Here is an 11,030-nt window from a genome sequence, read left to right as displayed (position 1 = left end):
AAATATTTAGTTACAAAAAAAAAATATGGTAATTTTTACTATGGTTTAAGCATGAAAATTGTTAGTAGGATTGTTACTTTATTATTATCTAAACCACGTGAATGAATAAAGAATAAAATGAAAGAATGAATTAAATTAAACAGCAAATTAAAGAATAAATTAAATTAAATAAGTTATGCACAACAGGCAATTTAGGTCATGATACAATAACAACAATAAACTCTGTGTATTCTTACAAGTGTATGATCTGGAAATGGTAATGTGTGTGCAAATCTTACTCCTACATTTTAGAGATAGAGAATATGTTTGCGATAGACCCTCGACTCAAGAATTTAGGTCATGATGTCCTCTGCTATTAATGTCACGCCCCAAAAAAAATGAGGGCATGACGTGCAGTGGAGAAGCCAGAAATTTTTTCAATGGTGTTAAAAATGAAATAAGTAAAAAAAAAATCCGACAAAAGGTGTTCAACATATGTTATGTATCTCTAAAACCTAATATTTTACCTATATACGCAATATAATTTTCTGACAAAGGATGGTCAACCATCCTAAGCAAAGAATAGCTTCGCCCATGATGACGTGTACTCGATGTCTTAAAAACCTATTGAGTTTAACATGACATACCCGACATAACTAACCCATGCCTGACATTAAAACTATGCCAAGTTCAAAGGTAGTTAAGTACTGATTATTCTCTAAGATTTAACCATAATTGCAACTGCTCACTTCAATTAAATTCTCATTTCACATTAGCAAAGTTATCAAATGACAAAAGGGTTTCCTCACGCACACAAGTAAAATTAAAAAAAAAAAAGGAAACTACGTGAATAATGATAATTAAAAAAGATATATAAGAATTAGTAGCTTGTGCTGCTTGATTAATTATTCGATCCCACGATTAGCTAAATGACCAATTATATGAGAAACATCATTGGATTTGGAAAGTATTTGGCTGTTTAGCTTGAGAAAGCATCTGGACTACTTCGCGCATGGTGGGCCTCTCTACGCTGTACTCTTCAACACACAGCATTGCCACGAAAAATACTTGCATTGCTTCTGCAGTTGCAACATTTTTAAGCCTCTCATCCAATATTTTGACCACCCCTTCTTTGCTCCAATTTGTTTCCCTTTTGGCCCATTGCACAATGTCCAGTCCTTCTTCTCCAAAATTCCCCACTGGCCTTCGTCCTGTTATGAGCTCCAATAATACCACTCCATAGCTATATACGTCGCTTTTCTCATCAATTTTCAGCGTGTATGCATATTCTGTAAAAGAAATATAAAAAAAAATTTAACATGTCAAGAGTAAAACTTTGTATAGTATTATTCTTTGTTACACTATAGGTCCATAATCTGAAAAGGTAGAAGTCAATAAGTTATTCTTCCTTCCACTATATATCTCTTTGTAGGTGGGAAAGAAAATAAAGTATACACATCACTAAAAGAAAAAAAGTAACACCACACATTTATTTAAGTTATAAAGAGAAAGCCGGTTGTTTGTATTCCAAACACATGCTCCTCTTTATGGGGCTTGGAGAAAGTAAGCATTGGATCAGAATCTTGATTCTTGGGATAGATTTTACTCTTTTGTATTCACTACATTTTGGGTCAAAAAGTTGCTTTGGATTGCTCTTAATGAATCCAAGGTTCTTAATAATTCTAGTGAAGAGAAGAGGAATAAACCATCACTATTACTCTGCAGAATTTTTTTTAAAAAGTACAAGGAATATTCCTTAATGTTTGTGTTCTTTTCTTGGAGATTACTGCACATATTTTACTCCGTTCAAGAAAACAACCTTAGCTTCTGGTATCTTTTGCGTTTTACCTGAAAATGATGAGGTGGAACAAACTTTGAGATTTCAAGATTCCAATTACTGTAAATATGTCAATAGCTTGCCGCACTTCAAGTTTAGCATGGATCTAGAATATTAGCTTCTCTCTTTAATTGCCGGTTCTTTTAATTTTAGCAAATTGAGTTTATTCCCAAAATATTCGACGTTTTAAAAAATAAGAAGCAACTTATTACTTTTCTTTCTTCTAAATCTATCATTACTGCTCTAGTTAGTGGAGTAAGCAAAACATTTAAAGAAAGATAAATGATAGTTTAGACTTTTGACAAATACTCGTAAATATTAAATATCTTTTTTAAAGGGTGTAACAAATAATATGGACAGAAGCTAAGTTGCTCGGACTCGGGAGGGGGCATCCGATACGGGCACGGATCCAAGTGTCGGATTTGGCAAAATCTAAATTATAAGATTTGTGGGTGCGGGATTTGGCTAGAAAAATTTAAAATTATAAAAAATAGAGCTATAAGTTCGAACTCAGAACTAGACCCCTTGAATACTTGGTTTTTCTAGAACACAAAGCAACAAATATGAGACAAAAGTACTATAATATTGAAGGTACCATTTCGCATGTCTTAAATCTGTTTTATTTTTATTTTGAGAAATCAAAATATCAATTTCCCCCCAAATTTGTCGATGGACTTAGGTCAAAGTATCCGAAGTTAGTTGACCGAATCCGGGACGTATTCCGCTCCCGTCTCGTGTCGAGACAGGTGCAGCACAATAAACGAAGAGTCCGCACAACTTAGGACATAAGTGAGTAATCATATCTATGGACAAATTAGAGGATTAAATTTGAGAAGCAAAATTAATGGGGTAACAGGATTACCTGGAGCAATGTAGCCATACGAGCCTGCAATTGCAGACATGCACTCTGAGGTACCATTATTCTGCAAGTACTTGGCTAATCCAAAATCTGCAACATGAGCTTCCAGTTCTGAATCCAACAATATATTATTGGACTTGACATCGCGGTGGATTATCATCGGGGAGCAATCATGGTGCAAATAAGAAAGGCCCTTGGCAGCTTCTATGGCTATTTTTAGCCTAGTATCCCACTGGAGAAGTCCGCCGTTCTTCCCATGAAGTACTTCACCTAAGCTACCATTTGGCATATACTCATAAACCAGCAAATTCATTTCCTTGTTTGAACAAAATGCCAGTAGCCTCACAATGTACCTATGCCTGATTTTTCCTAATGTTTTAACTTCAGCAGATAGGCCATTGTCATGTGTACCTTTGCTAATTCCCAACTTCTTCACTGCCACATGATTGCCATTTGGCGTGGTCGCCCTATACACTGTCCCTGCTCCACCTCTTCCTATGATGTTGTTATCTTTCAAGCACTGTAAAATGTCTTCACTTCCGAATTCGAGCTTTTGAAATGCTGTCAGCTTCCATGAATTCGAATTCTTACTCCCCTTTCTTGTCTTGATTATTGCTAGGACAACAAAAATGAGAGAGCAGACTAAGAGTCCAAATGCAAACATAAACTTGTATTTTGTTGGAACCTTAGCTTTTTTGTCACTTCCATCACCAAGTTGTGACGGTGCGTTGGATGTTATGTTGCAAGGAGTCAAGTAGGATCCACAAAGATAAGGGTTGCCAATGAAGGAAGTTGAGTTGAAAAATAAATATTGTCCTGTTTCAGGTATTGATCCAGTTAAGTTGTTGTGGGAAAAGTCTGCTGAAGTTAAGCTCTTCATTGAACCAATCACCTCGGGAAGGCTGTCGTTGAAGTGATTCCAAGAAATATTGATGTAATTTAAGATGTGAATTTGAGCAATTTGAGCTGGGATAGGACCCAAAAGTTGATTTTGGCTTAAGTCCAAGTAAGTTAGTGAAAGACAGTTACCAATTTCAGGAGGGATTCTGCCAGAGAAATTGTTCCTACTCAGGTCAAGCTTTGAGATGCTTTTCAGTCTGCTTATATCAGAAGGAATATCGCCTGAGAATCGATTTCCACTTAATAAAAGATTCTTCAAGCCTGAAAATTTTCCAATAGCAGTGGGAAGTGCACCAGACAAGCGATTGTTCGACAGGTTCAGCCCTTCAAGTTTGGCCGATACCGAGCTTTTCTTGTTTGAGAGTTGTCCACTGATGTAATTGTTCTGTAGTTCCAGCAGTGACAACTCTGACAAATAAAGGAACCCTGTCGGTATTGATCCACTTAAGTAATTCTGCCCCATTCTGACTCTGGACAAAGAGTGACACTGGCCAAAATCATCAGGTAAAGGTCCAAAGAGAAAATTATTAAGTAAAATCAAGATCCTCAAATTCCTTCCTAAGCATAGAGATTTTGGTATCAAGCCAGTGAGTCTATTACTAGAAAGATCAATCTCAACTAGTTTACCATTCGTCCCGAGTTTCGAAGGTATGAATCCAGTGAAATTGTTCCGCCAAAGATTCAGCACCTCCAATTCTGGTAGCTCCGCGATACACTGGGGAATCTCACCACGAAAATTGTTGATAAACAGGTTCAACAGGGTGAGCTTTTTGAGTCCCGAGAATTCAATTGGGATCGCTCCTGTGAGTTCATTGATCGAGAGATCAAGTGATTTCAAGCTCGTCAAATTTCCAAGCTCAGGAGGAATCATCCCAGTAAGTTGATTTTTTTGCAAGAAGAGAGTGTCCAACATGTTAAGATTACCCAGTTCTGCTGGAATCGGCCCGTCCAAGTTGCAGCTGGAAAGGTCTAGATGAACCAAATTGACCAGTTTTCCCAACTCTGGTGGAATTCCCCCATCAAACTGATTGAAATAACCCAATTGCAGCCATCTGAGGTTTGTCAGGTTGCCCAACTCACGAGGTATTGGACTGCGTAAGTCATTTCCCGCAACAGACAAGAACTCAAGCTGATTAAAAGTACCATAGCTCAAAGGAATTTGCCCCGAAAAGTAGTTGCCCCCGAAATCCAAATGTTTCAGCTGCAGAAGTTGAGTGACTACCAAGGGCAGTGGGCCAGAAAAATTGTTGTTATAAGCATCCAGGACTTGAAGGGCCTTCAACCTTGGAATCTCCCAGCTCAAATTTCCACTAAACAAGTTGTTAGAAATATTCAGGACTTGAAGTGTAGTAAGCTCATGAATATTAGGTGATAGAGAGCCAGAAATGTTTAGATTGGAGATATCAATTGAAGTTACTGATTTAGTGTCGTCACATGTGATGCCGTTCCAAGTGCAGAGATGCATATAATTTGACATGTTCCTGTTGGGAATAAACCCCTTACCAAAATAATATTCACGGTAATAAAGCGGAATAATAATGTAGCACCGAGATACGGTAATTAACAAGAATAAAAGAGTAACAATGACACCAAGATTTTTACGTGGAAAACCCTTCTGAATAAGGGGAAAAAAACCACGACCCCGAGAGGAGCAACTGATATCACTATAGTAAGGAATTTTACACTTTGTAGGTCGGAGGTAAATACTCCAAAGACCACTACAACACTCAAAAGAAATAACCCTCTTTTGATATTCCCACCTCACTACAATATCGCTCACTCTCTATTTTCCTCACAGACTATTTTCTTATACCTTGTCTGTGAAACCTCACTCTTTCTTTCTCTCTTTGTTGGTGTGTAGAAATGAGAGTTGAAGCTCTCCTTTTATAGCCAAAGCTTCACCCTCTAAAGCCTACAATATTTGACAATTTACACACACTTTTCACAATTCAACAAAGTTGGCTACCAAACCAAAGAAATTCAACAAGGTTGGCTACCAAACCAAACTAATTCAACAAGGTTGGCTACCAACCAAACCAAGTCAACAAGGTTGGCTACCAAACCAAAGAAAACTCTTATTAGGCACATGCCTAATACTTCTTCAATGAGATGGACATCATCAATCTCCCCCTCCAGTCTCATTCATCTAGAGGAGGTAGCACTGTCTTCTAGTTTGAGTGCATGCCGACAAGTTCTTTGCATAGCTCGAACTTGTTCCTTGGTACCACCTTGGTCAGCATATCTGCGGGATTCTCACTTGTAGAAATCTTCAAGACTTTTAGAGATTCATCATCTACCATTTCTCGAATCCAATGATATCTCACATCAATGTGTTTGGTCCTTGCATGGTACATAGAGTTCTTGCTAAGGTCTATTGCACTTTGACTGTCACAATAGACGACATACTCCTTCTGATGCAATCCAAGCTCTTGAAGGAATCGCTTGAGCCATATCATCTCCTTGCCAGTTTCTGTAGCGGCAATGTACTCTGCTTCAGTTGTTGAAAGTGCAACGCACTTCTGCAACTTAGACTGCCATGATATAGCTCCCCCTGAAAATGTAAATAAATATCCAGTAGTAGATTTTCTGTTGTCAATGTCACCTGCCATATCAGCATCTGTATAGCCCTTCAAGATTGGATCAGATCCTCCAAAGCACAAACAATCTCCCGTGGTACCTCTCAGGTACCTGAGTATCCACTTGACTGCTTCCCAATGTTCCTTTCCAGGATTTTCAAGAAACCTGCTGACAACACCAACTGCGTGAGCAATATCTGGTCTAGTACATACCATTGCATACATCAAGCTTCCGACTGCTGAAGCATAAGGAACTTTAGCCATGTTCCCTTTCTCCTCCACTGTTGTAGGACACATCTTCTTACTCAACTTTAGATGACCAGCAAGAGGTGTGCTGACTGGCTTAGCATTCTTCATGTTGAAGCGTTCTAGTACACGTTCAATGTACTTCTCCTGAGATAGCCACAACTTTCTACTTGTTCTCTCTCGAACTATCTTCATCCCTAGAATTTGTTGTGCTGGGCCCAAGTCCTTCATATCAAATGACTTGGACAGATCTCCTTTCAACTTTGCTATCAACCCCTTGTCTTTTCCTACAATTAACATGTCATCCACATACAACAACAATATAATAAAGTTATTCTCAGAAAATCTTTTGAAGTATACACATGGATCAGAATAGGTCTTTAGGTATGTTTGACTTTTCATGAATGAATCAAACTTCATGTACCACTGCCTTGGTGCCTGCTTCAATCCATAAAGACTCTTATTCAATTTGCACACCATGTGTTTCTTTCCAGCTACTTCAAATCCTTCTGGTTGCTCCATATAAATCTCCTCTTCCAAATCTCCATGAAGAAATGCAGTTTTCACATCCAACTGCTCCACTTCAAGATCTAGGCTAGCTGCTAAGCTCAAAATTGTTCGAATAGAAGTCATTTTAACAACGGGGGAGAAAATTTCGTCAAAATCAATACCTTTCTTCTGTTCGAAGCCTTTAACCACCAATCGAGCTTTGTATCTGACCAGCTTGCCATCTCCATCTTTCTTGAGTTTAAAGACCCATTTGCATTTGAGTGGTCTTTTACCCTTTGGAAGTTCAACCAGCTTGTATGTGCCATTTTTCTGGAGAGATTCCATCTCTTCTTGCATAGCTTTCATCCACTGGTTCTTTTCTGGATGGGACAACACCTCCTTAAGACTTTCTGGCTCCCCCTCATCACTGATGAGGACATACTCTGTGGAAGGGTACCTGCGTGACTCTACCCTTGGCCTCTCTGATCTCCTCAGAGGTTGAGGTTGTTCTTCTCCCTGAGTGGGGTGCTCCACTTCCTCGACACCTTCATCAAGTTGCTCCCCCTGCTCAATAACCTCACCAGGTTGCTCCCCCTGCTCGGCAACCTCGTCGGTCGTACTTTCTGCACTTGTGGGATTGTTAGAAGTAGAAGGAATAGTAACAAAGTTAGGAATTATACCATTCTTCGCCTTTTCTGACATATCAGCAGCAGTTCCAACTTCACTTTCTCGGAAGACTACATCTCTACTTCTGATGACCTTCTTCTTTACAGGATCCCACAGTCTGTACCCGAACTCTTCATCTCCATATCCGATAAATATGCAGGGAATAGATTTATCATCCAGCTTTGTTCTCTGCTCTTTTGGTACATGTGCAAAAGCTCTGCAACCGAACACCTTCAGATGCGAGTAGGACACCTCCTTGTTGGTCCAGACTCTCTCTGGGATTTCAAACGCCAACGGAACTGATGGACTCCTATTGATCAGGTAACAGGCTGTCTGAACTGCTTCACCCCAGAATGACTTAGGCAGTTTAGCCATTCTGAGCATGCTTCTCACCTTCTCCACAATGGTGCGGTTCATCCTCTCGGCTACGCCATTGTGCTGTGGGGTTCCAGGAACTGTCTTTTCATGTCTGATCCCATGACTTGAACAATACTCTTCAAATTCCCTTGAAGTGTACTCACCTCCATTGTCACTTCGGAGACGCTTTAGCTTTCGACCCGTCTCCCTTTCTACTAGAGCATGAAACTTCTGGAAAACTTGAAACACCTGATCTTTGGTTTTCAAAATATAAACCCATAATTTTCGTGAAGCATCATCAATAAAAGTAACAAAATATTTGTTACCGCCCATTGATTCAATTTCCATTGGGCCGCAAACATCAGAATATACTAAATCAAGTATATTCAATTTTCTTTCAGACGATGTCTGAAATGAGACTCTATGCTGCTTACCAAATAAACAGTAGTCACAAGGTTTTACAGTTGTACCTTTGGCATAAGAAATGAGTGATTTCTTGGCAAGAATCTGCAATCCCTTCTCGCTCATATGACCCATTCTTTTGTGCCATAAATCTACAGAAATCTCATCTTGTGCTGCGTTCAATTCACCTTGGCATATTTCTGCATTTGTCCAGTACAACGTGCCACGAGCAACTCCCTTTGCAATCACCAATGATCCCTTAGTGAGTCTCCACTTTTGATTTGCAAAATAACTCTCGTATCCATCTCGGTCTAAAGCAATTCCCGAGATCAAGTTCATCCGCAAATCAGGTACATGCCGCACATCCTTTAGAACCAATGTGCATCCGACATTTGTCTTGATACAAATGTCACCAATCCCCGCAATCTTTGAGTAACTTGTGTTACCCATTTTCACTGTGCCGAAATCACCTGCTACATATCTGCAAAAAAGATCTCTTACCGGTGTGGCATGGTGAGATGCCGCTGTGTCAACCACCCATTCCGACTCTGGACCTGACAGGTGCATGCATTCCTCTTCCTCATTTATAAAGAGGACAACATTATCATTATTTTGCACCATGGCGGCTGTGTTGTCGTCATTCTTCTGGCCACTGGTTTCACCTTTGCCCTTCCTTGGATTTGGGCAATCTCTTTTGAAGTGACCTGGTTGATTACAGTTGTAGCAATTTCTGACTCTTGATTTGGATCGGTTCTTTGACTTCCCACGAGCTCCGGATCTACCATAGTTGTTCGAACTCCTTTGATAACTCCTGCCTCTACCTTCTGTGATGAGAGCCTGTCCTTGATTTTCAGGCTTCTTTCTCATCTTCTCATTGAGTAGAAGAGCCGATGTGACATCTTTCAACTCAATAGTAGTCTTACCGTGCAGGATGGTTGTTGCCAAGTTATCGTACGAAGATGGCAACGAGTTCAATAGCAAGATGGCTTTATCTTCTTCCTCGATTTTCACTCCGAGGTTGGCAAGCTGTGTGATTAGTCCGTTAAACACATTTAAATGTGACAAAAAATTCGTACCTTCACTCATGTGTAGGGCGTATAACTGCTTCTTCAGGTACAATTTATTTGTCAGCGTTTTGGACATGTATAGGCTTTCCAACCTTGTCCAAATTCCTCGTGCAGTGTCTTCATCAATGATGTTATTTACCACATCATCTGATAAGTGCAACCTGATTGCACTAGCAGCTCTTTCATCCAAGTCAGCCCAATCCTCAGCTTTCATGGTATCAGGCTTTTTGGAATCAACATCTAGAACCTTGTGTAATCCTTGTTGGATGAGCAGATCTCTCATCCTTCTTTGCCATGTTGAGAAACCGTTATCTCCGTTGAATTTTGCTACCTCGTACTTTACTCCGGACATTTTTATTTTTTCACCAAGTATAGTACTACCGACAGTGAATAGTATTTCAGTGAACGAGCAGAACCCGTGCTCTGATACCAGTTGTTGGGAATAAACCCCTTACCAAAATAATATTCACGGTAATAAAGCGGAATAATAATGTAGCACCGAGATACGGTAATTAACAAGAATAAAAGAGTAACAATGACACCAAGATTTTTACGTGGAAAACCCTTCTGAATAAGGGGAAAAAAACCACGACCCCGAGAGGAGCAACTGATATCACTATAGTAAGGAATTTTACACTTTGTAGGTCGGAGGTAAATACTCCAAAGACCACTACAACACTCAAAAGAAATAACCCTCTTTTGATATTCCCACCTCACTACAATATCGCTCACTCTCTATTTTCCTCACAGACTATTTTCTTATACCTTGTCTGTGAAACCTCACTCTTTCTTTCTCTCTTTGTTGGTGTGTAGAAATGAGAGTTGAAGCTCTCCTTTTATAGCCAAAGCTTCACCCTCTAAAGCCTACAATATTTGACAATTTACACACACTTTTCACAATTCAACAAAGTTGGCTACCAAACCAAAGAAATTCAACAAGGTTGGCTACCAAACCAAACTAATTCAACAAGGTTGGCTACCAACCAAACCAAGTCAACAAGGTTGGCTACCAAACCAAAGAAAACTCTTATTAGGCACATGCCTAATACTTCTTCAATGAGATGGACATCATCAGTTCCAACCAGACAGAGTACTAGGAATAGAGGCTACAAAATCTTGTTTTAGAGAAACTAGAATCTTGGCCTGTCGTCTCAGAGACAGATTATGGGGTTGGGCCGCAGTGAGGAACACGAGGAGGAAATAAGTGAAAAAGAAGAGAATTGTAGCAGAAGCAGCCATTTAGATACTTAGTAAGTGAAGTTACTGAAGTTTGAATACTTTGGGAAACATCAAACAGAAGAAGCTGCAGGTGTTTGGAAGGATTCCATTGATAGTGAGAAGGGATGATGGTAAGTTTCGGCCTTGGATGGTGTTGATTTGTAGCTCTAGCTTTTCCCATTTTAATTCTTAATTATTTTCCTTTGCATTTTGGATTCATCATCTTTAACTTTATGGAGGAAAAGCAAAAGCAAAAGCAAAAGAAAAAGCAAACTTAACATAAAGATGCATTGGCAACTGACCATTTGAGCAACTACATTCTGAACTCTGTTGCTTTTAAGGCAAAATTACTTCTGCGCCCACAAAAAAAAAAAAAAAAAAAAAAAATTGTAAGCTGATAGGTATGCTCTCCGGTTGCTGTAGTTTGAGTTGAC

At 39.4% G+C, this 11,030-nt stretch overlaps 1 protein-coding gene across 2 annotated transcripts; it reads right to left on the bottom strand.

Moving 5' to 3' along the window:
* Positions 1-712: 712 nt before the first annotated feature.
* Positions 713-10,698, bottom strand: LOC104215147 (leucine-rich repeat receptor-like serine/threonine-protein kinase BAM3). Of its 2 annotated transcripts, XM_070156654.1 has the most exons (4): positions 10,466-10,698; positions 6,875-6,883; positions 2,679-5,056; positions 713-1,268 (listed from the first exon to the last, which is right to left on the bottom strand). In XM_070156654.1, exons 1-4 carry the CDS (start codon positions 10,615-10,617, stop codon positions 931-933), a joined length of 2,877 nt encoding a protein of 958 aa, XP_070012755.1. In that variant the 5' UTR covers positions 10,618-10,698; the 3' UTR covers positions 713-930. The 2 variants fall into 2 exon arrangements, with proteins under 2 accessions (XP_070012755.1, XP_009763204.2); XM_009764902.2 differs by lacking the exons at positions 6,875-6,883; positions 10,466-10,698 and having other exon boundaries at positions 2,679-5,337.
* Positions 10,699-11,030: the final 332 nt, after the last annotated feature.

This window comes from Nicotiana sylvestris, chromosome 9 (assembly GCF_000393655.2).
Source record: "Nicotiana sylvestris chromosome 9, ASM39365v2, whole genome shotgun sequence".
In the NCBI taxonomy this organism is placed as follows: Eukaryota; Viridiplantae; Streptophyta; class Magnoliopsida; order Solanales; family Solanaceae; genus Nicotiana; species Nicotiana sylvestris.
This window is presented reverse-complemented; position numbering and strand designations above follow the sequence as displayed.